The 27,437-nt window shown below is 39.4% G+C and overlaps 1 protein-coding gene across 2 annotated transcripts in view; it reads right to left on the reverse strand.

Annotated features, from left to right (window-relative positions):
- Window positions 1-25,888, reverse strand: part of HPS5 (HPS5 biogenesis of lysosomal organelles complex 2 subunit 2) — a 34,704-nt gene extending 8,816 nt beyond the window's left edge. Inside the window, exons 1-18 of one of the 2 annotated variants that reach the window (XM_028156765.2) lie at window positions 25,758-25,888; window positions 23,272-23,382; window positions 23,036-23,100; window positions 22,403-22,595; window positions 21,156-21,289; window positions 17,225-17,437; window positions 16,867-16,938; window positions 13,341-13,429; window positions 11,760-11,938; window positions 10,945-11,103; window positions 10,159-10,345; window positions 9,124-9,247; window positions 6,069-6,218; window positions 4,589-4,666; window positions 3,714-4,291; window positions 1,163-1,283; window positions 800-955; window positions 188-307 (exon numbers count right to left, since the gene is read on the reverse strand). In XM_028156765.2, the coding sequence (XP_028012566.2) occupies window positions 188-307; window positions 800-955; window positions 1,163-1,283; window positions 3,714-4,291; window positions 4,589-4,666; window positions 6,069-6,218; window positions 9,124-9,247; window positions 10,159-10,345; window positions 10,945-11,103; window positions 11,760-11,938; window positions 13,341-13,429; window positions 16,867-16,938; window positions 17,225-17,437; window positions 21,156-21,289; window positions 22,403-22,595; window positions 23,036-23,100; window positions 23,272-23,382; window positions 25,758-25,865 (2,837 nt within the window). In that variant the 5' untranslated portion in view covers window positions 25,866-25,888. The remainder of the gene's footprint in view (window positions 1-187; window positions 308-799; window positions 956-1,162; window positions 1,284-3,713; window positions 4,292-4,588; window positions 4,667-6,068; window positions 6,219-9,123; window positions 9,248-10,158; window positions 10,346-10,944; window positions 11,104-11,759; window positions 11,939-13,340; window positions 13,430-16,866; window positions 16,939-17,224; window positions 17,438-21,155; window positions 21,290-22,402; window positions 22,596-23,035; window positions 23,101-23,271; window positions 23,383-25,757) is intronic. The other variant, XM_054725470.1, reaches the window with a different exon arrangement.
- Between the last annotated feature and the right edge of the window lie 1,549 nt (window positions 25,889-27,437).

Consider the following 27,437-nt stretch of genomic DNA (forward strand, 5'->3'; position numbering starts at 1 on the left):
AGGTTCTTAATAGGATCTATAACTAAAAAATGTTCAGAACCACTAGGAAGTGCACTCAATCTCTTTACTACCATAACTTGGCTCAGTCTCTTCCAGAGCTGTTCCTGAAGTAAGCCCAGATGCTATATGTGAATAAACCAGCTCCATTCCAAAGGAACATCAGAGCTTAAAAAGAGGACTTCTATACCTGGGATTTCCTTCATCATCCATAGTACTTGTGATTGGGGGAGCATCATGGGACACTGCCAACAGCAGCCAATCCAATCTTAAAGACTCTGGTTGTAGAAGGGACTCAAGGAAGGATTGCCTAAGAGAAAGGAAGTAGGGGAAAAGTCACCACTTTTCATGCTGAGAAAGGAAATATAAATTGTAGGGATGTGAAAATATTACTGAGGGATCAATATAATGAATAAAATAACTTCTGCTACAAAATGTCTAGAAAAGCTGGTGAAAGCCTAATAGCCTTTTAAATGAACAGTTGAGCCCCAAGATAATAAGGAAAACACCAAACAGCCAAAAATAAAAAGAGAAATAAAAGTCAGTATGGCAAATATGAATCAATCAAAGGAAGAAGAGGGGTGGTGGTACAGGGTGGGAATAGCCAGTCTCAATAACAGGGGCTGTGTGCAGATAGAAAATGAAACCTCAGTCTAATTTCAACTGCCCAGATCCTCCTCTTCCATTGTAGAGGCCTCAATTCAGTGGCAGCTGACAGTAAAAATGCTACAACTGCTTATACAAGAGGGATAATACCCTATCCGAAGAAAGAAGAGTCTGCAAATAATTCTCGCCTTCTTACCGGTGATCTTCAGGCCTCGATTTCACCAGACTGTCTAAATAGGCCAAAAACTGAGCAGGATGACGATGACAAAGTTGCATGACATCCGACGGCAAAATTGATGGGTAAAACTTGATCAAGGATCGAAGGGCAGATTCCCCAAACTTCTCATACAATCTGCATTTAAAAACAAAACATATTAGTCTCCAACTCCAGTGATATGATATAGCTTGGTTACATTATCTAAGTACTTATTAAAAATAAAAATAAATATATTAACAAGAAGCTGACCAACATGCAACTGAGTAAAACTTTACAGGCCAAAACCAAAAAAAAAAAAGCATGTGATTTAAGTTCATATAAACAACATATACAACAACTTACTGGGTAGCATAAGCAATCAACAAAGGACTGTCAAAAGGGACTGAATCATCCACTAATTTTAATTTTGTTGGTAGATCTCCTTTTTCCATCTCCATAAATGTAGGATTGGAACTTGCCATTTCTGAAAGATAAAACATATCCTTTCCCTTCATCTCATAACTGTAAATATTTAATTCATGAACACATTGGTTCAACAACCATTACTCATGCACCTTACCCTGTGCAAGGCCCTATGCTCATTAAGCACCACAGGAGAGACACACAAGAACAAGATACAACCTCTGCTTTTAAGAACCTTAAAACCAAATTGGGAGGCCAAGCATATTACAAGTTTTAAAGACAAAGTAACAGATCACCAATATATGTCTCTATTACCCTTGAAAAAGAGATATACAGTATATATGTATACTATCAATGCCAAATTCCTGTTTTTCTAGAACCAGCGCCCCTAAGCCATCTTTTGGAACGAAATAAGTTATTGCAATTTAATTAAATTAATTTAAAATTTTTGAACTATTTTTTAAAATATGTTTTTATTGATTTTTAGAGAAAAGAAGGGAGAGGGACAGAGAGAAACATCAAATGAGAGAGAAACATCATCACTGGCTGCCTCCTGTATGCCCCCTATTGGGAAACTCAGGCATGTGCTCCGCCTGGGAGTCAATCAATGACCTCTTGGTTCCTGGGTTGATGCTCGACTACTGAACCACACCAGCTGGACTAACCTATTTTTTTCTTAAACATGTATAGCAAATCTTCTTTCTCTGAACAAAGACTTGACTTTTGGTAATAGCCAATTCATTTAAAGCCAAGTGTGATAAATAAAGTGAATGATGATCTAATTAAAAGCCACTTATAGTTAAAAGACTGTTTTCAATAATTACAATATTACTGCAAGGGTGGAGCCTGCTCAACAACCCATTTCTAAAACACCAATATTCAAGTTCTGATTTTTTAAAATCAGTTCTTCTCAGTTTTATTATTTCCTATTTGATTGTATCAAGCAATGAGTACTTAAGGTAATTCAGGGAGGAGGCCATCATTTAAAGCTTACAAAGTAAGGATAAGTTTTATGATTGGGTGGAAGCTAAGCCAAATGTAACCCTAAATTCAAGCAAACAGTGTATAATCTCAAACTAACCACCAGGCTTGCTCTAGACAGCTCTGGTACTAAGTTAACAACCAATCAGGCTGAAGAGACTCTTTTCTGTTATTTTCCTGTGATCAGGGTTGGGTATGATCACATAATAGAAACATACATAGCAAATTTCCAGTAAGTAATAATGTCAAACATCTGAACCTACTTGAAGAGAAATAATTTTTCTTATTTCACATAAAAGTCTACCTCAACTCAGAAAAAGAAACTGAAATCATTTCTTATACTTTTAACAGTTAAATATCAACTGAAGCAGAACCGTAATTATAGATCCATTGTCTAGAAAACAAAAAGATCTTTAAGTCAATAATATAAAAATGTATTTTGACTTGTGACTATTCACTTTTCTAATAAATGAAAAGTGTGTTTAAAGTCTAAACCAAGTATAAGACACACGGCATCTTTGATTCAAGCAGAATGTTGAATTTAAAAAATTCACCTCTTCAAAAACATGGGCCTATGCAGTAGAAAGAGCATGCATGGTCTCTGGAGTATGAGAGCTGGTTTCTATGTGAGGATGACAAGTAATGTGACCTTCAATCAAGTGTAAAAGAAAGACTGCTGGCTGTCAACCAAATCTCCAAGGCAGACATACAAGCTTTTCACCCACATCTATTCTCTTCCTTCTGGACACCTGGATACATTACATTTCCCAGTCTCCTTTGCAGTCAAACGGGGTCATGTGATAGAATTCTTACCAATGGAAAGTGAACAGAAGAGATGTAAGCGACCACCAGGCCAAGCTTATAAGTAAGAGCATGTTTGGCTCTTCCATGTGCTTTCTCTAGCACGTCACAAACCAATCTCAATCACAAACCCAAAGGAGGATGGAACTCAAAAAAAATGGAAGGAACTCAGAACTCTGGATTACCATACCTACTGACCTGAAACATCTGCCTTAAACTAGCATATAAGCAACAAATAAACTTCTGCAATATCTGAGTTAATATTTCATGAGATATTACAGCAGTGTAACCTACTTAACGATTATAATCTCCCTGTGCCTGTTTCCTCACCTATTAAATGGAATAACACCCATCTCCTCTGAAGACTGTTGTAAGGATAAAATGAAACAATGCCTGGAAAGTATTTAGCATAAATAGTGGTACACAATAGTACTCAATAAATGGTAAACATTATTTCAATATTACTAAGTTACTCAGAGGGATTTTTTTCATTTTTCTATATCTATACTTATAAAAATCTTACTTTAACCCCAACTTCTCTAACACTGCTGTCATTTTCTAAATATGGTTGAAAGAAAGAAAACTAGTTTCTTATGATACAGATGCAAATTAAAGCAACATATGAAGAACTATTAAAAATTAAATTGAGGGCAAATGCCAAGGTACTCTATATCAATTGCTACCTTTGGTAAAGCAATCTGACTATTACCTTTCAATCCTTCGATAAAAGTATCCCAAACACAATGATGGTTAGCGTAAGTAAGCTTGATACTCTCCTTTGCTCTCTTCAAGTCCAGGAGAAAAAAGTACTTCTTTAGGAATTGACAAGCCAGAATTTCAGAAGAGCACTGTTGCAAAGAGTGGTCCGCATGTCCACTTGTGCTTTTGATCTCAGAATTCAGTACATTCAATTCCAAACACAATGTTGTCAATTCAGCCAGGTCTTTCCGGAGACCGTTTGCTATGCTGCATGGAGAACATACTCGAAAGAGGTCATCCAAGGGCTCCCTCAGACTATTTACAGATTCACATGCCGTGTGATCAACAGTTTCTTCATTGCCTGAAGAGTCCCTTTCTTCTTTTCCATTATCTTCAACCAATATTCCATTTTTTGACTCATCAAACAATAGCACATCCTCATTCGATGTCGTGGATGAGTTGCAGGTGCCTGAAATGCCTGAAAAGTCCTTCATGGCAAATGTTTTTTCTAACTGTGAAAGCCACTCCTGTAAAACCATTCTCAGAGATTTAGGTTCAAATAAAACCAGTGGGTCCTGTAGCTTGGTCCTATATAAGACAAACACATATGAAATTTGTTTTATGTGTGTTTTTTAAAACAAGTTATTTCATGCTAAATAAACCTAATGAATACAGCATACTAATCTGGAATAAGTGTTACTTTTCTACTCTTTTAACAACTACCTCGGCAAAATGATAATACAGACAACATTAACTGTATACTAATTCTCGAATTTCAATTCCAAATGAGACTATCTCTGCCCCATATTGTCTCGGGACCATTAGTGATGATCCCAAAAAGTCATTCCCATTCACTATAAAACTTCCTCATTCATAAACACTCACATTGCTTCTGCCGTTGCTATTTTGAGCTCTTGGAATTTATCTTCTTCTGGAGGTTGACTAGTTACTTCTTCTATTCCCCTAGAAGAGTGTGAAAAGAGTTAGATGGGATTATAGCTTCCTTAGACAAATATTTCTAAGTGCTTACTAAGTGGCAGGTATTATACTTAATGTTAAATGAAATAAACAGATGAGTATACAAAATGGTCAATGGCCTCAAGATAAGTACGCTCAAGTAAAAAAGATAGGCATGAATATAACTAACTATAATCTAAAAGAGAATAAAATGAATGCTAAAGAGCAGCACATACATTGTGCTATGAAAGCACACAAAAAAAGGAGTAATTCTTCTGACTAGGCAAACAATGGCAACTTTCCTGAGGAAGTGGTATCTGTGTCAGAAAATATGGGGAGAAATACTGCAACTAGAAGAAAACAACACAAAGAAAGATAGTGAAGTATACATACTTAATTCTCCCACAGGACTGAAATTCAGAGTGCTTAGAAGGATGTGGTTAAAAATGAGGCTGGAAAAATGAGCTAAGATCAGATTGAAGGCTGCCTTAAATGCCTAGGCATATCTGTACATTTTTTCTATAAATATATATAGATTTACTAAGTTATTCTGAGAATAACACACCTTCTATTTCATCTCACTGTCCAGACACACTGGGCCTGTGGGTCTCTCTCTCAATTCCTGAATGAGTGCTGAGCTTGCTTGCCTCTAATGCTCAGATTCCCTGAACCATGAGATAAGGCAGAGACCAGATAGACAAGGCACTTCACACTGTGCCAGAACAAGGACTATGCCACCAGCATATCATAAGAAAGTATAAGGCAAGACATCAATATCAATGCTCTCACCTTATAGGCCAGAGAACATTACTTACCTACCCAAAGTTACAAATTGGTCAGAAGCAGAGCCAGGACAAGGCCTAGATCCTTGGTCATCTTACTCTTAATACTCCTTCTCTAACATTCCAAAACTTTGAAGAGATTTGGAGAGGAGGAGGTTGTGCAGGAGACAGATGCAAGTGTGCTAAATTAAAACTGTCTTAACAGATTTGCTATGGGTAGATATAATTTTCCAACATTTAACTTGTGGTATTCACAATTTTTAAAAAATATATTTTTATTGATTTCAGAGAGGAAGGGAGAGGGGAGAGAAATAGATAGAAACATCAATGATAAGAGAGAATCACTGACTGGCTGCCTCCGGCATGCCCACTATTGGGAATCGAGCCCACAACCCAGGCATATGCCTTTGACTGGAATCAAACCTGGGACCCTTCAGTCTGCAGGTCAATGCTCCATCCACTGAGCCAAACCAGCTGTGGTATTCACAATTTTTATGAGCTACAACAGCAATCAACAATGAGCAGGGTCATACATATACCTTCTCAACAGGGCATAGCCTATGGTTTTCTTCAAACTGATAAGTGACCCCTCCAGAATTTACACAGATTTATATGCAAGAGCTTACTCAGTGTCTTCCTCCTTTGAGCAAGTGACAGGACTCACATCTTCTTCACATAACTGTTCATCACCCCTGGGCTCTGGTCTCACTTTCAGATCAGGGCTTGTATGAAGGGTACCAATCTTCTCAGTCGTTTTACGTACAAAGCTAGAAACACTGGAAGTCAAATACCAAAAAACCAACATGAAAAGAAATCTAATTATACAACAAAAATGAAAAATGCAGTACCTAGTTCTCTATGTTTCTATTAGTCCCAGAAAGGCAACTTGGACTTTAATAAAAGAAAGACTGCTTACAGCAACTTCCCTAATCAACTATGTATTTCACATAAGGTCCAAATAAAATTTACAATATAAGAATTTACTTCTTTACTAAACTGCTTTAAGTGCTAAAGAAAAGGTCTTTTTTTAAAAAAAAAAAGTCTTCAACTCCAGTCTGTGATATTTCTATCAATTTAAGCAAAGAAGGCCATATGACCACCTGCTCCACCCTAGCCAGAGAATTAATAACATTTCTTCATGAAACTCAGCTGCCAACTAGTCACAACATATTCTTCTTGATAAGCAAAATTTGTATCCAGTAAGACAGATAAGCAGTTAAGTAGTAGTACAAAGTCTTCTCTCTCAAAGTCAAATGCCCATCTTGGTCCCATAGACTAATTAGAAAGACTTCTGAGGTCTCCAATTCTGGGCCCAAACTGAGAAAGGATCAAAAATTGACTAATGATAGCTCTGACAAAGGTAGCTCAGTTAGTAAAAGCACCACCCCCAATACACCAAGGTTAAAGTTTCAAACCCCAGTCATGGCACATATAAGATTCAATGAATGAATGCATAAATAAGTGCAACAATAAATCAATGTGGGATTTTATATATATATATCCAATAAGTGAATTTTAAAAAAAAATACAAAGGAAAAGGCAATGACTAATGATATATGTAAACTGTTTCTATGAGGGATGAGAAAAATATCAGACTTTTAAACTTTTGCTGTCTGTGGGTTAAAAAACCACATATATAACAACTAAAATATCCAGCTACTCAAAGAGGGAAGCTAAATTCCCCAAGATGGAAATGAGAAATTAACAGCTCCATATAACAGGTGATATGAGAAATAACCTAGAGACTTTATTTTTTTCTCACTTAAAATGTCTTTCCAGTCCTGGCTGGTGTGGCTCAGTTGGTTGAGCACTGTCCCACGCACTGAAAGGTCACCAGTTCAATTCCCAGTTAGGGCACATGCCCAGGTTGCGGGTTCAGTCCAGGGAAGCAATCGATCCATGTTTTTCTCTCTCTCTCCCTCTCACCTTCCTCTCTCTCTAAAATCATTAAAAGCATTTTTAAAAATCCTCTACACTAATAAAAGAGAAACATGCAAATTGACCGTACCTCTGCTATGCCCACAAGCCACACCCACCAGTCAATCAGGAGCAAGTATGCAAATTAACCCAACCAAGATGGCAGCAGCCACAGAGCTGGAATGAGCAGGAGGCTTGGGTTGATCCCGGCGATGGAGGAAGCCAAGCTTCCTGCCCACCCTGGCCGGCCCTGGCCTCCGCTCAAGGCTACAAAGTTTCAATTATAGAAGATAAATAAATCCCAGATACTTGCTTCCAGCCAACCCTGGCCTCCTCTCAAGGAGACGCTGAAAAAAAAAAAAAGAAAGAAAGAAAGAAAAAAAGGAGGGGCTGGGAGCTTGGGTCACCGGGGGGTGATCAGGCGGATGGGACGGCAGTTGTGGGTGATCAGGCTGGTGGGGGGCAGGGCCATTGGGGGTAAGCAGACCAGCAGGGGGGCCAGTTGGGGGTGAGCAGTCTGTCAGTGGGGGTCAGTTGGAGGTGATCAGGACAGTGGCTGGGAGCAGTTTAGAGTGAGCAGGCCAGCAGGGGGCCAGTTGGGGGAGAGCAGGCCAGTGGAGAAGGAAGGGGGTGCAAGCAGGCCAGCAGGGGGGGCAGTTGGGGGCGAGCAGGCCAGCAAGCAGAGTGGTTAGGGGCAATCAGGCAGGCAGGCAGGTAGGTGAGTGGCTGGAACCAGCAGTCCCAGATTGTGAGAGGGATGTCCAACTGCTGGTTTAGGCCCAATCCCTGTAAACTGGCAGTAGGACATCCTTCAAGGGGTCCCAGATTGGAGAGGGTGCAGGCTGGGCTAAGGAACACCCCCGCTCCGTGCACAAATTTCGTGCACCAGGCCACTAGTCCTATCTAATAATAGAGTAACATGTAAATTACCATCACTCCGCTATGCCCACGATTGGGCGGCCGAAGGCTGGGGGGCGGGACTCGGGGTGGCCTATCTGGCCATTGAGAGGCACAGATCTGCTGCCACTGAGGGGGGCTACCCTGCTGTTGAGAGGCGCTGGGGGTGGAACTCCTGCCCCCTGTGCCTCTCAACGGCCAGATCCGCGGCCGCTGAGGGGTCCTGCCGCGGACACCCAGCTGCGCCTCTCAAAGGCAGGGTAGCCAGGTGTCCGTGGCAGCCCCCCTCAGCGGCTGTTGAGAGGCGCAGGGGGCGGGAGTCCCGTCAGCGGCTGCGGACCATCAAAAGTGGGGGAGCTGGGTGCCTGTCTGCTCCGGCACCAGGCCTTTCAGAAGCCTCCGGCTCGGTGCACCAGCGGACAGGCACCCAGCTCCACCGCGAAAAGCGAAAGCGTGTAGGGGACCCTACACGTGCATGATTCAATCATGCACTGGGCCTCTAGTATATAATAAAAGCCTAATATGCAAATTGACCGAACAGTGGGACAACCAGTGGAACGACAAGTTACTATGATGTGCACTGACCACCAGCAGGCAGACGCTCAATGCAGGAGCTGCCCCCAGCCCACAGGCCCCAGGCCAGCCAAGGTGGGTGCCAGCAGGGACCCCCTGATCACCCGGCGAGTCGCCCCACAGATCAGCCCTGATCGCTGGCCAGGCCTTGGGACACTACCCGTGCACAAATTTGGTGCAACAGGCCTCTAGTAAATAAAATAAAATGTCTCTTCATTCTTAGCACAAAAGTACCTAAGGGGATAAAGAAAGTAAAGCCAGAATGGGATTAAATGACAAGACTAATTAGTTTACCTTTCCTTGACAGCCTGAAGAGACACAAGAGGAGATGGAGAGCGAAATGATAATGGAATGCCGAAGGGAAGAAAAGTTTCATTCTTATCTGTCTCAAACGTCACTGGATCATGAGAAACATTATCTGATGAATTAAATCAAGGGAAAGAAACAAAATCTAATCATATGGGAGTTTTTTAACCTTTAAAGAAATTCTGAAATAAATAAACCAAAGGAAATGAAAGATTCAATACCAAAATCACAACTGACCCAGATACAAATGAGCAGAACACAGGTTTACAAGATGCATGGGATGGTCCACATATAAAACACTCAAGCAGGTACCTTCATTTTCCTACTAACCCTGAATCCCCACAAGTCAAAAAGGAAGTTTAAAGTTTCTATAAATCTCTTCTCAACAGTTCGGTCACAGGAATGTTCAAACATCAAAAAGTGTAGCAATGGCCCCAAAATTGTAGTAATTTTTCAGTCCTAATGGAAAATAATTTGGTTAGTCAGATTAAAATTGCCCTGCTCTTCTGGTCAATGGCTTCCTTTCTTAACCTTTCCAGCATTTTGATGCATGATTAAGAAATGTTAGCCTAAACATGGGGGGGAGGGAACAACTACACACAAATCCACTCTTCTACTGGTCAGCAGATCTACAGGTCTGGATGGAAAGTCTATCAACATAATAAAAATTAACACCTTATAGGAAACTCTATGTACGAGATAAGCCAGGCAAATAAAAGTGACAGAAATTTAATGCTTCACATCTGCAACCAATAAAAGACAAACTCAGGCCCTGAACAGTGTGGCTCAGTTGGTTGAGTGTTGTCCAGTGCACAAAAGGTTGTTGGTTCAATTTCCGGTCAGGGTACTTACGCAGGTTGTGGGCTCATTCCTTGGTAGGGGGCATGCAGGAGGCAGCTGATCGGTGTTCCCCTCTCACATCAATGTTTCTCTCTCTCCCTCTCCCTTCCTCTCTCTCTAAAAAGTCAGTAAAAATATTTTAAAATATACATATACTAGTATATAAAAAGACACACTCATCACCCTCATTTCCGTGTGAGCTGCAACACTGCTCTGGCTGGTCCTCTTCTTGATGTGAGATGAATTCTTTAAGTCTCTCATCTTCTGAGAGGGTTTGGCTGTGAAGGGAACTAGTGTCTTCATCTGATTGACTGCCTCTTCTACTACTAATAATACGATAAATACCAGAGTCCAAGATGCTGAAACTTTCCTAAAAATGAAAAAGAATTCCAAAATATCAAAGTAAAACTTTCCTTTATAACACAATGTAGCTTTTTAAGAGAAAAGTCAATGGTAAAAGCAGCAAGTCAATAATAACAATTATGGCTTATTAGTACAAACTGGTGAACAAGATCTAGACTCCTGACAGCTGGTCACAGGTAAGTGGGATCATGCTACCATATTTCTCTGGCTTGTCTCCATAAAGCCTGGCAGTGAGAATGGGGACTGAAGGAGACAATCCTGAGCTGCACTAAGACTCAAATTAGCATGAAGAATCTAAAATAATCGCACATTAGGAACAGAACAACTTAACTGTGCTGGAGGCTCTATGAGGTGCATTTGCAAAAAGAATATAATTAAAAATGACAAAACCAAATGTGGCTCCAAGACAAACTTAAACGAATGCTTCATAGGGCTGTCTAGCAGCTAAAATAAAGCTCCCTTTGACACCCCACCCCGCCGCCCCGCCGCAAAAAAAAAATCTACTATATGGAAAGAAAAATAAGTTTTAGGATTCTAGAGATGAGTACAACCTAAAGTAGAAAATCTTACTGTATAGAAAAACCCTTTAAAAGTGAGAATACCTACATGTGATGAAATGGAGCTTCTTCTACTGCTGCAAGCTGAATCCAAAGGTTCAAATTTTAAGATCAATTCTTCTAGTTGAGAAATCAAATCACTATAGGTTGTGAGGTCCAGCTGAGATTTCAAGTGCTCCAATTTATCTACAGTCAATGATTTTCTTCCCTAATAAAAGGATAAGTAGAAACCCAATAGAATAGCCTACTATATGTAACTAACTCTATATTCAAATGGCCCATATATTTAAAGAAGTCTAACACAGAACATAAAACCTCAGAAGTGCTTAACAAGCGAGTGAAAGACTTAATGAGAATTACCTTAGGAATTAAGACTTTACTTAGGATTTACTTATGCACAATCATCCCCCTTAAAACAAAGTCTGAGCCCTAACTGGATAAAGCATTGGCCTGTGGACTCAAGGGTCCCAGGTTCGATTCTGGTCAGGGGCATGTACCTTGGTTGCGGGCACATACCCAGTAGGGAGTGTGCAGGAGGCAATTGATCGATGTTTCTCTCTCATCGATGTTTCTAACTCTCTACCCCTCTCCCTTTCTCTCTGTAAAAAATTAATAAAATATATTAAAAAATAAAATAAAACAAAGCCTGAAATTCAAATAAATTTGTGAGTAAACTTGATTTTTTTTTTTCTTACCCTCCACCCACCCCTAGATTTATTTGTCATGCTTCCTTTGGGAATTCACTGCTGCTTTATCTGTAGGTCATATAGAAAGGGCTAGTTAAGCCAAGAAACTTTGTAGCACAATCTTGCAAGCTAGGATGGTTGTAACAACCCAGATGAATATGTAAGCTCTCTGACTCACTCTGCCAGCAATGAGAGAATTTTGGAAAAGACAGCAAGTGTGAGCAGCCAGGTTCCAAAGGCCTCTCCTTAGCAGGCGTTCCACACAGCGTTCCACAGATAAGAGGGAAAGATGTGAGATTTTCCCATTTAGATGCAAACAGAACAGCTCATTCTTGAAGACAGCCACATCCTGAATATCTACAAAAACCAAAGGGTGGGGTGAGCACACAGGATGTTAAACAAATATTCCTTTTCCATTTTTGCAACGGTTGAAATTATTCTAATAAATTCACTTTTTCAGGTTTGGCTTGATTGAATTTCACCTTTTTATATTTTCATTTCAATGAAGAAATAATATTTTAGACACTATTCTAAAAAGAACAAGAATAAAAGAAACAAAGAAAGAAACACATCTCTCTGATCCAAAGTCCTATTTTAAAATGCTATTTTCTGTGAAAGGAATTGGGAATTTAAAAGAGGACACTCTACATTAGAGACCAGACATTTATGAGAGTTATCATCTAATGTCAAGTAATGGATTTTAACATACTATGTAAATCAACAAACAGTTTATGGAAAAATAAAAACAGAACATTATGAAAGTACTTAATGCAGACTATCACGAAAGGACTTTAAAAACTAGTTTTAATATCACTAACGTGGAATCTAATAAGATGGTCTCATAGAAACAGTAAAATGCTGGTTTCCAGGGACTGGGGTTGTGGGGGAATTGGGATATGTTGGTCAAAGGATACACACATGCAAGAGGAAGATGAATAAATTCTAGAGATCCAATGTACAGCATTGTGATTATAGTAAAAAAATACTGTATTATGTATTTCAAAGTTGCTAAGAGATAGACCTTAAATGATCTTACCACAAAAGGTGGTAATCATATTGCAATATATAAATGAACCAAACCAACACACTGTACAACCTTAAATGTATACAATGTATATGTCGATTTTTCAAAGTCTAAAAAGGAGAAACAAATTAATTTTCATGGGATACCCTTAGGGTACTTAATCCATAAGAAGTCAATGCTGATCAGAATCAGTAAGTAATGGTTTCTTTCAAAGCAGAAAATGACCTAAAAGTAAAATATACTCCCTGAGAAGCAATGCTAAAAAAGCTAAATTTCCTCCATTTCTAGTTTTAACCAAAAGAATACGGAGATTGATTTTCTCTGTTTCAGTCATTTACAATGGCTATTGTTCCCATAAGGACTTTTTGAACCCCAAACTACTGAGACACAAAACAGGAGTTAAAGCAAGACTTCCAATATGAGTCAATATTCAGGATAAGTAGAGGAGAGAAAATTAACCCATTCAATCCTAAACAGTAGTTACTAATATTTAAGAATAAATAAAAACTATATTTAAAAGTTTAAAAGGCATGAAGAAATAAATGAGTACAAATTCACAAATATATGCTTGTGAACTACCTTACAAAGGGAAACATCTATGATATTAATGTTTAAAAGAAATGTCACTTTGTTCTGTTTTTTTACATCTTACACTACAAGAGAATCCTCCTATAATAATTCAATCTTTCACAAGCATGAGATTGTAAGTTACATAAGAAAGGAAAATATAATTACCTTTGACTTCACTCCAAAGAAGAACCTGAACGCTCTGAGGAACGAAAATATAAATTCCTCTTTCTGTCCAAGTCAACACACAATGCTCACTGCAAAAGAAAATGGAAGGAATCAAGAGAATTCTAGTTTGCTCAGATACAGTTTATGATATAATTCCTTGCAATCAGACCCTCATATTAGCTATCAAAGTAAAATTAGCCCATACAAAGAAAATATAAAAGTGTATCAGCCAATCAAGTCCTGAAATCTCTTTTCTGTCTCTAACAACGTACTGCTAAAAAAAGTTATATAATGCCAACTGGGAAAAATTCAATATATATGCTAAATATCTTCTAGAAAAAGAAAACAAAAGATTGATATCTTTCCTGATGTTTGTTAAAGATGCTAAACTTCCCATGTGTTATGACAGGGGTACATTTAAAACAAAGACTAAACATAGCACCTCCCCACCAGTCACTGCTCCAGTGAGCCACTTTAAGGGATGGTAATATTTTTATATCCTTAGTTGTGTGTAAGTAAGAAAAGTTGGAAACTCCCAGTCAACTATGTGCCAGGAGCTTTACTGAAGACTCTACTTACATTATCTAACCCTGTTGCAACTCATCAAGATAAGTGTGTTGTCTGTATTTTTTTTTTTAATTTGAAGTGCAGAAACATGAAAATATGTGCCCAAGGCCACGCAGCATAAATGCATAAGAGTCAGAATTTATACCAAGAACCCTCTGGACTCCAAAACCTAGACTTTTCTCTCTATGCCTCCCAAAATCTACTTCTTCCCTTATTTATCCTCTCAACTGTTACCTGGAATCCAAATCATTCCTCTTTACTACATTCTCAAAAAGTCATAGATTTCCTACCTGCCAAACCCAATAACCCTTCCTCATTTCCCTTCTTGATCCCTAAGCAAGGGCCAATATTGCTGGCTGTCCTTCTTTCCAGAATCTCGCCTCCCTGGACTCTGGGACACTGCACTTTCTTGGTCCACTTTCCTTTGCAGTCCCTGCCCTGGTACCCTTCATCTCTGCTTATCTCTTTCTATAATCCTTTGCTCATATATCTCACTCTCTCAAAGCTACTACTATTTTTTACATACCACTGGTAATCTCTGCTTCTTGGCTTCACTAGGGCATTCCCCAACTTATAATGCTCTCATTCTAGCCACCTCTCAAGGATCAGAAGTTGTACTCACCTCTGAAGTCCTTATCTGATGGCTCACAGCAATTGCTTTTCTTCCTACACCCAACCTATCTCTTGCCAACCCTGCTCATATGGCATTAATCATGTACTGCACTGTCACAACTCTTATTTTTTTATTGTTAAACTTTTTGTAGACATAAACCACATCTTTCCAACAAAATATGATCTTGAGATCGGGGACATTTTTTTTTTAATGAACCCAAGGGTATTAAAAATTGTACCATGTAACAGCCCTAGCTGGTTTAGCTCAGTGAATAGAGCGTCGGCCTGCAGACTGAAGGGTCCCAGGTTCGATTCCAGTCAAGGGCATGTACCTTGGCTGCGGGCACATCCCCAGTGGGGGGTGTGCAGGAGGCAGCTGATCAATGTTTCTCATCTCATCGATGTTTCTCTCTCTCCCTCTCCCTTCCACTCTGTAAAAATCAATAAAATAAAATAAAAAATAAATAAATAAATAAATAAAAATTGTACCATGTAACAATGAAACTAAGAGTGATATTTAACACAAATATTAAACATTTTGCCAATATAAGACCCAGATCTTTGTCACAAAGATGGAAAATATGGTCAGAATCCTAGTCCAAAGTAAGTAAAATTAGAAGGCTGCCTTCAGGAGCCAAAGGAGAAAAAAAATGAGAGGCAAGAGGATCCCTGAGTAAAGAGATACAGGATCATGATTTTGATACTAAACTTGATATTCATCTTGGAAAGATCTCTAGGAGTAGCAAACTAGATTAGATTGGGGGTAGTGATTAGGGTATAGATAAGAGCTGATACTTTGTAACTTATATATCCCTCATCCCCTTATCCCTTCACTGACAACAGACTGGGACACAAGCCTAACAGCACTATTTAAGAAGGGAAAGTGATATCAATGTACTAAAAAAGAAAGTATAAAATATGCTTTCTTGTAGGATTTGTGGGTATAACAGTAATGGTTACAAGACACAAGTATACAGGTAGGAAATAATAGAAAACAAAGGCTCTCCTACTCATGGTTTCTCAAAAAAATCTTTGTTGAATTCTTTAATTTAGCTATTATTTGAGAGCCTTATATGTGTTTTGCACTGCACCCACAGTAATGGAGTTGACAACCTGGTGCTGGGATGGATGTCTATAATACAGTGAAATAGGGGTGATGATGAAGGAATGAACAAGATGTGACAACACTGCACAGGAATACGTGCCTAGTCTAAGCAGCATTAGGAGTCAGCAAAAGCTTCAAAGTGGCATTAATTATGGCTTACACTGAGGCAGAGGCAGATCATGAAGGGCTTTGTTTGGTATGGCAGAAGCTGTAATGGGAACTTTAAATAGCTTTTACTCAAAGGAATAATAGCTCTACCAGGAGAACCAGCAAACTGTAGCCTCGCTATTAAAAAACATACTTTTGGGTAAGGGACTTCCCCATACCCCACACACTGTAGTCCACAAATATTTATTAACTGTCTATATATGCCAGGCACTATACCAAGCACTGAGAACAAAGAGTGAATAAAACAGACATGGCGCCCTCATGAAGTTTACTAAGAGTAAGACGGACATAAATACTGCATGCATATGTAATTTTAAACTGTGATAAGAGCCATAAAGAAAGAGTTTTTAGTATGCTTTATCTAATTGTGAACAAAAAAATAACTGTCTCCAGAAACTTTCAGGATACTTTACAATTTACTTTTAAAACTTCAGTGTAGGTAGTGAGACATATACATACATTAGTTAGGGGCAATTAGTTAACATTTCAAGTGTTAAATAAAAACAATCACATTCTAAGAACAGTTAGTTAGCCTTTGAAAAACCCCAATCAGGAGTCTACACTGCAGGGTACCTATAGTCAGCTCTAAATAATATTCTCTGAATCTGCATTAGAGACCTTATGCATTGGCCAAATATTTTCCATTGTTGAAATAAGTAGCGTTCCAGACACATAGATTTGGCTGGAAATCACACTGGCATCCCCAGACTTGCAGAACAAGGTGTAATTGGCAAGCCCAGCAGCTGACAGCCTTTAGTAGCACTCTGGGTTGCCACTTAATGATGGACTTTTGCATTGAATCCAGTAGAAGGCTAACTGAACCCTGATATTCAAATATGGCCAGCTGAATCTACCTCAGGTAGATCTTCCATGCAAGGCACTTGTCAGAATACCTAAAGGACCGAGAGCCAAAGTTTCACCAAGCTTACAAGAACAAGTTCTACAACTATTTTTGTCCTTGCCTACTAAGAATTAAAATTTAATTTAAAAAAATCTTTAAAAGATAACTGCCCTTGAGCAAGAAACAAAGGGGAAAAGTTGTGTGTGTTTTAAGGATAAAATGGAGAAACTTACCTAAGATGCAAGAGTTTGGGGAAAGACAAAGACTGGGAGGACCCAACTGTATGATCATACTGAGGTTCTGATCTAGGAAGTAAACACACCCATTAATGATTTCATCACAACATAAAAGCATGTTTTCCCTACATAGGAAAATTTTTGCCTCCAAACACACCCAAATGCCTAATTACATGTGCCCTTACTCAATTTGCTTTAAATTATATGAAAGATAATTGGTGAAAAGACTTTTTGGTTTCTCTGAATCTTTTAAGGCATAATCTTTAACACATATAGAATATCAGAGACTTCCACCCAACATCTCCATGAAAGTTCCTCAAATACTCCCTACCAGCCATACAGATCATTACATTACCTGAGAGTAATCACAGGGAGAGGTGGCGATGAGAGGAGTTTCTTAAACTGATGTGTACTTATAACTTCCCCATCAAAGTTCACTTCCCACATTCTGGAGCCAGGACGAGCACAATATATTAGAGGTTGCTGGCCCGCAGCACACCTTCCAGGGAAGAAACAAGCTCCATATTCTCCATCTCTTTCCTTGTTTCCAATTTTCCAAAATTTTTCTCTAATACCCAAAAAGGAAGAGAAAGCATATTTACCTACAAAAAAGTCAAAAACAATGGCACTACAAATCAGCATGGCCATAGTAACTCTACCCACAATGTCCTCTCATTATTCACATGAGCAGTATACTTCTGGACAGAACACAGAATGGAAAGGTCAGAACAAGGTTCTAGCTCTGAGTTGCCATTAACTCTTTCTGTGACAGGAAGCAAACCATTTCACATTAGTTTATTATCCACAGAAGGAGGGGCTCAGAATTAATGTGACAACCCTTTTCAAATCTAAAAAAATGAGTGTTACCAAACCATTTCATACATCTGTAAATCCTGCTGATTGCTTCCCAAATCACCTTGTTCTTTGGCCATTCCATGGAAAAGCTAATCTACCTCTCCGGCATTGTTTCCAAGCCACTCCACTGCCACAAACACCCAATAATCTCCCTCCTCTTTTCTCAAAATGCTAAATCCTTCTAGGAACTCTGTTCCCTTATGATTATATAAGCTATATATATATGTGAGTTTAACACACTGTCTAGAACATGGAAGGTGATAATGATAAAGATGTCTTTTTCTAAAAACTCCTTTTCTTACTCTTAATGACTTAGCTCCATCATTCTTCCTCTGAGATTTCCCTGACTCCCATAAGCTGAATTACATGCTTCCAATGCTATGTTTTCATAGCATTTACCACATTTTATATGGCAATTGTGTCTATTTGAACAGATTATGACTTACTCCAAGACAAAGGCCATTTCTTGTTCCTCTTTGGTTGAATTCCCAGTATATAGCACAGCAGGGCCCATAGAAAGCACTCAATACAATGTAGTGCTCTGTATACTCAAACCCTTTTTCTTTTAAAGTTGTTGATTTTGTCATTGGATTAATCCACACATACTCTTTTATTAGAGAACTAGAGGCCTGGTGCACGAAACTCATGCACGGAAGTGTGTGTGTCCCTCAGTCCAGCTTGCACCCTCTCCAATCAGGGACCAGAATCTGATCAATGATTCTCTCTCATCATTGATGTTTCCATCTCTCCCTCTCTGAAATCAATAAAAATCTATCTATCTATCTATCTATCTATCTATCTATATATATAAAAAAGGGTAATATGCAAATCAACCAGACGGCAGAATGACCAGTTAGCTATGATGCACAATGACATCCAGGGGGCAGACACTCAATGCAGGAGCTGCCCCCTCCCACAGGTCCCGATCACCCAATGGGGAACCAGGAACCAGAAGTGCGTGGCAGTAGACATGGGTGGCGCCATGGCCCCGATTGCGGTCGCCCCACACACGGAGGGTGACCAGTGGTAGCAGGGGTGTAGGGCCAGCGAGCAGGCAGGAACGGTCAACCTCTTGGTCCCTCCCCTGGCCAGCAGGCTCCAATCACCCAATGGGGAACTGGGAACCGGGGATTGGTGGTAGCAGTCGCGGGCAGCGCTAGGGCCCCAATTGCCCCGATCGCCTGGGCAGACAGCGGCAGTGCGGCAGGGCATGGGGCCAGCTGCTGGAAGCCAGGGAATATCGGCCCTGATCACAGGCCAGATCTAGGGACCCTACCCAGACATAAATTTCGTGCACTGGGCCTCTAGTATATTTAAAAAGGAAAAAAATTATGGTACTATCCATGTCCCCAAAACTGAATTCTAATTTACTGAAATTACATTTCTAAAATATGTTATTTTAGCAGTAAGTTCTATGTTATTCTCATAACCAACTCTAGCCATACCCCTGTGAAATGGAAAAATAATAATTAGCAACTCTAGGTTTATTGCAGAGGGAAAAATAAACCTCTACTTATTTAGCTCTTAATTTTAAAGTGTTTCATATATATAATTTCATCAGATCCTCCAAACAATCCTAATAAAAGTGTTTTCACAGTGTTCTGACCATTTATTAGAATTTCAGCCAAATTTCTTTTTTTTTTAATTGATTTCAGAGAGGGAGAGGGAGAAAGAGATAGAAACATCAATGATGAGAGAGAATCAACTATCAGTTGCCTCCTGCACACCCCCTGCTGGGGATCGAGTCCTCAATCCGGGCATGCCCTGGACAGGAATCCAAACCGGGACTCTTCAGTGTGCAGGCCAATGCTCTATCCACTGAAACAAACCGGCTAGGGCTCAGCCAAATTTCTGAATTGGGCCATTTGATAAACTTGAAAACCTACAGATGGAAAATAACTAAGAACTTTGTGAAACTAACAAGTATTTTATAAAATCTCAAAGGGTGGAGTTAATGGCCAAAGGTCCAATGTCAAAGGCTGTATTAGAGGTAACTGAGGTAACAGGAAGGGCACAGAATCAGGACAGAAAGGTTCTAGCCTCTTTCCAGCTAGGCCTCAGCTTTCTGATCTACAAAAATTAAAGGGTGACACAAGATGAGCTCCAGTTCTATAAGTCTAACCTCACCACTGAACTATAGTCTGAAGTAAGTCCGAAGCAAGTGCATCATCCTTCCTACTGATTGCATGTAAACTGACCACTTGTATCTCAAGGCCTTGCCTCTCTGCTATCCAGCTAGGTTCTCTGATACCAGACACCTGCCACCTGCTATAACTGGCCTCATTCCCATGTGCCTTTCTTATCTCAAGAAAAAAAAGCAAAGTACATCTCTCTTCATCCTTTCCTCTACCATCCTGAATAGTCAGCACACATTTCTTCAAACCTTTTGGAATAAACATCCTCCTGCTTTCTCAAATAGCAGTCTCCTGAGATACATGAACCCCCGGAAATACAGACTTTCCAAGCCTGGACAGTTCTAAAGAAATCAATTCTCAAAACCTGATTTTCTATAATGTACACTTCCTTAAAATGACCTGAGAACCCACCTACTCAGTGTGGCATTTAAAGCTGTCATTCTCAGTGTGGTGCCAATTAAACAACATTTTTCCCACAACTCCTCTACTTAACCCAGATTGGCAAGTTCTAGAATATGCTGATGTCTTTCTCATTTTTCCTCTAAGGGCTGTTCCTTCCTGCTAGAATATCACCCCTGCATCTCATCCTTCAGATTTCATTTACCGAAAATCCTCATCAAAATTACTGGAGCTGGCTAGTAGATTCACTATACAATTCTCTCTTCTTTTGTGTATGCTCAAAATTCTCCCAAAAATATTTTTAAATGGGAAGGTCCTGAGAAATTTTTGTGGGGGGAGGGGGCTAAGGGGAAAGAAAGGGAGCCAGTGAAAATTTCCCTGCAGTGAGAATGGCTGAGGAACTTCAGCACAGTGATATATAATACTCATTTCAAGCTGTTTCCTATTCTGTTCTGGTATTTCACAGATACCTCTTATATATTCCTTTGCCATTCATTAGACCTTTGGCTCTACCCTTGAGATTTTGGTTGAATATTTGTCAGCTTCACAATTCCTTAATTATTCTTCATCTAATTTTACACTTTAGTAAAATTCCATTAAATATACAACAAATTCAATTAAGGAACCTTCCGATTCCCCATATTAAAACAAGCCTTATTTCGCCTTTCTTCATGGCACTTAGATCATGCTTCAGAGAGAGTTAACAGTTCTCTTAGTCACCTACTTGACTGAATCAGTATCCTCTATCTCTTCTCTACTCTTAACATCAGCTTGCACACAGCTGGTTCCTTATGAATATCGGTATAATTAAATTGAGGGGATTGGGTTAGACTATTTCTAAGTCCCTTCCAGTTCTTAAATTCTGTATATCCTATGACACATGGTTAGTCAATATACCTTTCAGTGTCACACAAGAAGGATCGAGTGAGTGAAGATACAAGCAGTCTTCCATCCAAATAATCTAACTGGACAACACAGGAGTCAACTGTTGTTATTGTCTGAACAGGAAACATCACAAAGGTAGCAGCTGCCTAAAAGGAACATAACAAAGAAATACAGTTTATTTGTCATTACATATACACATAATCTCCTTCTCTACCTTTTAAATGCAAATACCTTGGATAGCAAAATAAAAACTCTTAAGGGACCAAAATTTGATTTGCCTGTTGGAATATCAAAGTTATGTGAAATAATTTGGTACACAACTGCAGAAGAGAAATCTTAAGGCTCTCTTGGTGATGATCCAAACTGAGAGGTTGGAATAAAAAGATGAAGCAAGTTTTCAAATATGTAAGGAAATTTTTCATTTGTAGACAGCATTTTTCCCTTTGGAAGAAAGACAAATTAGGGCTGTACTATGTGTCAGGTTCCAATTATATTTTGGATCAAAACTATAAAGAATCAAGTGATAACACTGTTGGGTCATTACGAGCAAACCAGAAGAATATTATGATATGGTAATTAAAATAATTTAGCCAATGGTAGTTAGATCTCTTTTCTGCCAGGATCCTATATGGAAATAAGGAATGAAAAGACAAGTTCCCCACTTCCAATATAATAAATAACCTTTGAAGGAGAGAGAGAGTGCAAAGCTGGCTTAATGACAGACTGGAGCATTCTAGTAGGATAACCTGAGACTCAACCCTTCCATACCTACAGTAACTGTGACGCAAAGTCAGGGATCCTCCACAGCTGAGCACAATCCAGGAGGTGCCTTTAAGATTCTATTCACACCATCCTCAGAAAAAATATACCTAGACCCATGAATTTCTTCTACCCTTACAAAGGAACCTGGGCAACTGATGCCATTTTATTCACACAACTAATAAATTGGCATCTTTCTTAATAGCCTAGTATTAAATAATGTTTTTATTTAAGTTAGCCATACGGATAAATTATGAAGTACTATAACAGACAAGCGTAAATTACTGAAGTTAGCTCACAGAAGCCATCTGCAACAGTATCAAGCTAAACCAGACTCCCATATGTACCACATACTAACAAGTCTCTCAAAATTAATATTCTTGGTTCTAGATCAGTCCCCAAAAAAATTCGGTAGATAAAATTGTGTCCTTTATTTGAAATTCTGTGACATAACATCTTTTATCTCACCCACATATGCAAATAACTTGACTGATTCTTACCCTTGCTTGTTTAGAAGTGTTGAGTTTGATGGCTGAAACTTTCCCCATATGATCACCTACAAAAACTCTAAGAATCGCTGTATCCCAACAGAGAGCTGTAACTTTTCGGCCCTTGTGTTCTGAAGACACAGAAATTCGTTCTGGTTTCCCACGACGCTCTTGATTTAATTCCCAAACAACTACAAGACCTTGACTGCAAAAATTGAGACAAAGAAGCAAATTTTTGGCAATGGTGAAAAAGGTACAATTTAATTGCATCACAGTATCAACTATACTAAATATATATGTAAACTTGTTCTTTAGAAAAGAGGAAATAGAAAGTCAAGGTATTTATTTCCTTGCATTAGTCCACCAATCCAGCATAACAGAACTCAGATGTTCTAAATTATCTGTTACCTTTCTCTTTTAAGACCACTGAAATGTTGTTGCCTCATTTTAGTATTTTCCACAAACACTAGGGCAACTGACTGTCCATCCTGGTTTGCTGGGGAATGAGAGGTTTCCCAGGACACTGGACTTTCAGTGATAAAAAGTGAGACAGTCCTAGGATGGTTGGGCACCCTACACACAGCTACATTTGTTCATTTAAAATGCATCTGGATAAGGTCAGATAGTTTTAAAACAGTTTCTCACCTGGTAGCTACAGCAACATAATCATCATCATGTGAACAACAGGCAACCTGAGAAATTGCTCCTTCCTAGAGCACAAAAAGGAAAATTAGGCAGTTTCACAAAAATGGTATTTTTTTCACTTTTAAATCTCAAGTTTTATACTTTTCTTTTATTCCAAATGATTATTCATAATGGAGAAATTGGCATTTAGGAAAGATACTCCGAATGGTATATGACAGAGCTATCCTTAATCTTACCCTATGTGAAAGAAAGAGCCTGTGCTTCCAGCCTTCCTTTTGAATGAGGTTGAGACCTCCTCCTGAACTGCCCAAAGCCAACCATTTCCGAGATACAGCTATGCTCGTGCACTAAAAACATGTAAACAGACAAAAGTGAGATCACCACAGTCATCAAATAAACTATGCACTAGAAATAAATACTGAGGATCTGTGTACCAGGTTCCTCTCCCAGCCACCCCCTGCCCAGTTGGATACCACATAATGGCACTCATGCTCTCATTCTAATATACTGAAAAATACACAAGAAGGAACATTTTGGCTTTTTTTTTAATTTAATATATTTTATTGATTTTTACAGAGAGGAAGGGAGAGGGATAGAGAGTTAGAAATATCGATGAGAGAGAAACATCAATCAGCTGCCTCCTGCACACTCCCTACTGGGTATGTGCCTGCAACCAAGGTACATGTCCTTAACTGGAATCGAACCTGGGACCCTTGAGTCCGCAGGCCAACGCTCTAGCCACTGAGCCAAACCGGTCAGGGCCATTTTGGCTTTAAATTGTTAATTTTTTAATCTCAAAATGGCTGAATAGGCTCAATTATATAAATGAGTAATTCATCTTTTGTGTAATTTAGCTTGGTTATTCCAACGCTGACCACAATGATGGAGGATCAATTACGTCTCCAGGGGATACAGCACCACTTTAATCATGTGTTCACTTCAATAATTTCGCATTCGTATAATCAACATAAATATCCAAAGCTTTTAGAGCACGTGAGACTGCAGAGGACACAGATAAAGGTCACTACGTACTATTTTTCCCTACACCCTCACCCTGATGATTCCTCTCCTTATCCACCAAAGAAAGCAGTGGCCATGCTGTAACCGTGGTAAAATTGTTGCTTGGCTGACACACAGACATTCCCAACCCTCTTCAATCTTGCTGCTTTCCACCACAGAAGCTAGAAAACCTAAATATGCACTTGCCCAGTTTCTCTTGCAGTTATGGGAAGTCATGTGGCTCAAATCCAGCTAATAAAACTAAGACGATGGGGCTTCTTGGAAAGCCCTACCTTCCCAGAAAAAAGGCAGAGTCCAAAAACTAAGAAAGCCTTTATCTTTGGCCCCCTTTTTCTTGCTTGAGATACTAATGGGCACATCAAGATTAGAGCCAGGATACTTACCTTGCAACTGTGATTAAAAACCAACATATGGATGATGGTAGAACAGAAAAATGGAGAGCCTGGGTCCTCAGGGAAATCACTGGGCCACAACACTAAACCCAGAAATACTAACCTCCAATAAGGTTAATAACATCATTAATGCTTAAGCCACTATTGGTAAGGTATTCTGTAACTTGCAGCTAAAAACATGTCTGTTATCGGCCCTTATAATTATTGCTCATATTACTTTGCCCATTACTTCCTATTCTCCCTTTGCTCAGAGGCTAAAATGGTACTTAGGGTGAGAGCAAAAGTGTAAAAATAAAATTATTTTAAAATTGGTTATGAGACTTGTTCTGCACCATGTTATTCCTGAGTTTATCAAAAGAACTCAGGATTTGAGGGAAGCACATAGAGATAATGACTTTTGCTACAGAGCTAATAACTTTTGCTCTGTTCCCTAAATGGAGTGTACATCAAATTCCTTGTTTTGGAATGAGTTTAGTTTAACAGCAGAGGTTCATGTTGCTCAAAACTCATTACTATTTTATTTTCAATCAAATACATTACTTTCTGAGAGAAGACGGAAAAATTACTGAGGGGGTGAAAAATCAGCAATCAATATCATGGTTTCCAAGGACAGGAAAGAATTCAAATGATAGCTCAAAAAAATAAAACAAGAAAGAGCTATGAACATGCTATATAGACAGTAATGCTTAATACTAGTATTACCTAATACTCAAGTTTCCATAAAACATAAAGAACTAAAGGGCAGGAGGCACATGTAACAGAGAGCACACAAACATCCTATCTAATATGCAGATTGACCATCACTCCAACACACAAGATGGCTGTCCCCATGTGGTCAAAGATGGCTGCCCCCATGTGGACACAAGATGGCCAGCAGGGGAGGGCAATTGGGAGGGACCAGGCCTGCAGGGAAGGGCAGTTAGGGGTTACCAGGCCTGCAGGGGAGGGCAGTTAGGGACAAACAGGCTGGCAGGGAAGCAGTTAGGCATCAATCAGGCTGGCAGGGGAGTGGTTAGGGGGTGATCAGGCTGGCAGGCTGAAGCAGTTAGGGGCAATCAGGAAGGCAGGCAGGCGAGCAGTTGGGAGCCAGCAGTCCTGGATTGTGAGCGGGATGTCCGACTGCCCGTTTAGGCCCAATCCCACCAGGATCCAGCCTAAACGGGCAGTCGGACATCCCTCAAGGGGTCCCAGATTGGAGAGGGTGTAGGCTAGGCTGAGGGACAACCTCCCCCCCACCCCCGTGCACGAATTTCGTGCACCAGGCCTCTAGTATGAATATAAACGTGAGTCATTCATATCAAGAAATTCACCTTTAGACGACTTGAGTCCAGCCTTAGGGCTGAAAGTAATGGATCCAGAGACTCAAACTCTGCAAGAACATGGGTGTAGGACTCCGGTATGACTGGCACAAAAGTCATTTAGCTGGAAAGTTGAAACTGTGTTGAGTGATAGGCACAGGATTCTGAATTAAACCTGTAAAAATATAATTTAAGAAGCTCAGCACTCATTTGACATGCATTTAATGAGTATGTAAACACAGGAAAGAAAGGGACAAGAATCCCTACTCTGGAGGTGTTCAGCCTTTATGTTGAAAGAAAACATGCATAGGTAACATGCAAACATCAGCTTGTACTGCATCATTTCCTGATTCTAAACCTTCCAGAGTAAGTTCAGATTCTCAAGGCCCTCCATAATCTTACCCGACTCATCTAACAGTGTGAAAAGGTAGAATGGACACTGCAGGATTTTTTTTAAATATGTTTTTATTAATTTTAGAGAAGGAAGGCAGAGGGAGAGAGATAGACACATCAATCAGCTCCTCCTGCATGCCCCCTACAGGGGATCGAGCCTGCAACCCCGGCATGAGCCCTGACCTCGAATCAAATCCCGACCTCCTGGTTCATGGGTCGACACTCAACCACTGAGACACACCGTCTGGCAACATTGCAGGATTTAAGAGGAAATCTGGTCAAGCTCCTCTATGGTAAAATAGCAACCCTAGCTGCATTTAAGTTGTAAATCATCTTCTGTCTTTAAGTGTCTCTCATTAAAGGGCAATTTTCCTTATTAAAGGGTAATTTTCAAAAAAGGCCTCTAACTATAAATCCTTATCAGCAAATTTAATGGTTATCAGTCAACAATTCAATAGTGCTTAAAGGAATAGATCTCTGGATCTCTTTCTCCTGCCTATCAGGAGCTCATTAAGTATCTGCTGAATGAATAAATGAATGCACCTACTAAGTAAGTGAAAAGTCAAGTGCAGGTAATTACAGCTTGAGGAGGAATAAGGTCTTGAGTAAGACACCTGATAGGAAGGTAGCAAATGCCAAATGCCAAATACCCTATGAGGACTTTGTAAACTGAAATAAGAGTTCTTAACTGTTCAACAACTCTCAAGTATACAGTTTTGTCAAAGTGCATCAATTTCCAAAAAAGGAAATAAATAAAAGTTAAGAAAAGTCTACCCCTTAATTTTAAATTTTCCCAATCCTTTGTTACCTGCCAAATTAAGAATATAAAGCAAATACTTACCCTGGCCCGGTAGCTCAGTTAGTTAGAGCGTGGTCCTAATATGTCAAGATTGTGGGTTCAATCCCTAGTTAGGGCATATACACGAATCAGTCAATGAATGCATAAATAAGTGGATCAACAAATCAATGTTGCTCGCTCGCTCTCCTTTCCTGTCTCTAAAATCAATGAAAAAAATTTTTAGAGAAATTAATTGCTTATACTTGTTTTTTCATTATTTATATTTTGTGTTTTTTCAGAGAAACATAAATTCACTCATTCATTTACTCAACAAATATGTACCTAGCACAAACTACACTAAGTGGCCAGATTAATATGATCTCTGAACGCATAAATAATCTGGCCACTCAGTGTATATCCTATATAATAAAAGGCTAATATGCAAATTGTCCCCTCGACCAGGAGTTCGACCAGCAGGCAGGCTGGCCAACTGCCCATGTCCCCTCCCCCTGGCCAGGCTG

Source organism: Eptesicus fuscus, chromosome 13 (genome assembly GCF_027574615.1).
Source record: "Eptesicus fuscus isolate TK198812 chromosome 13, DD_ASM_mEF_20220401, whole genome shotgun sequence".
In the NCBI taxonomy this organism is placed as follows: domain Eukaryota; kingdom Metazoa; phylum Chordata; class Mammalia; order Chiroptera; family Vespertilionidae; genus Eptesicus; species Eptesicus fuscus.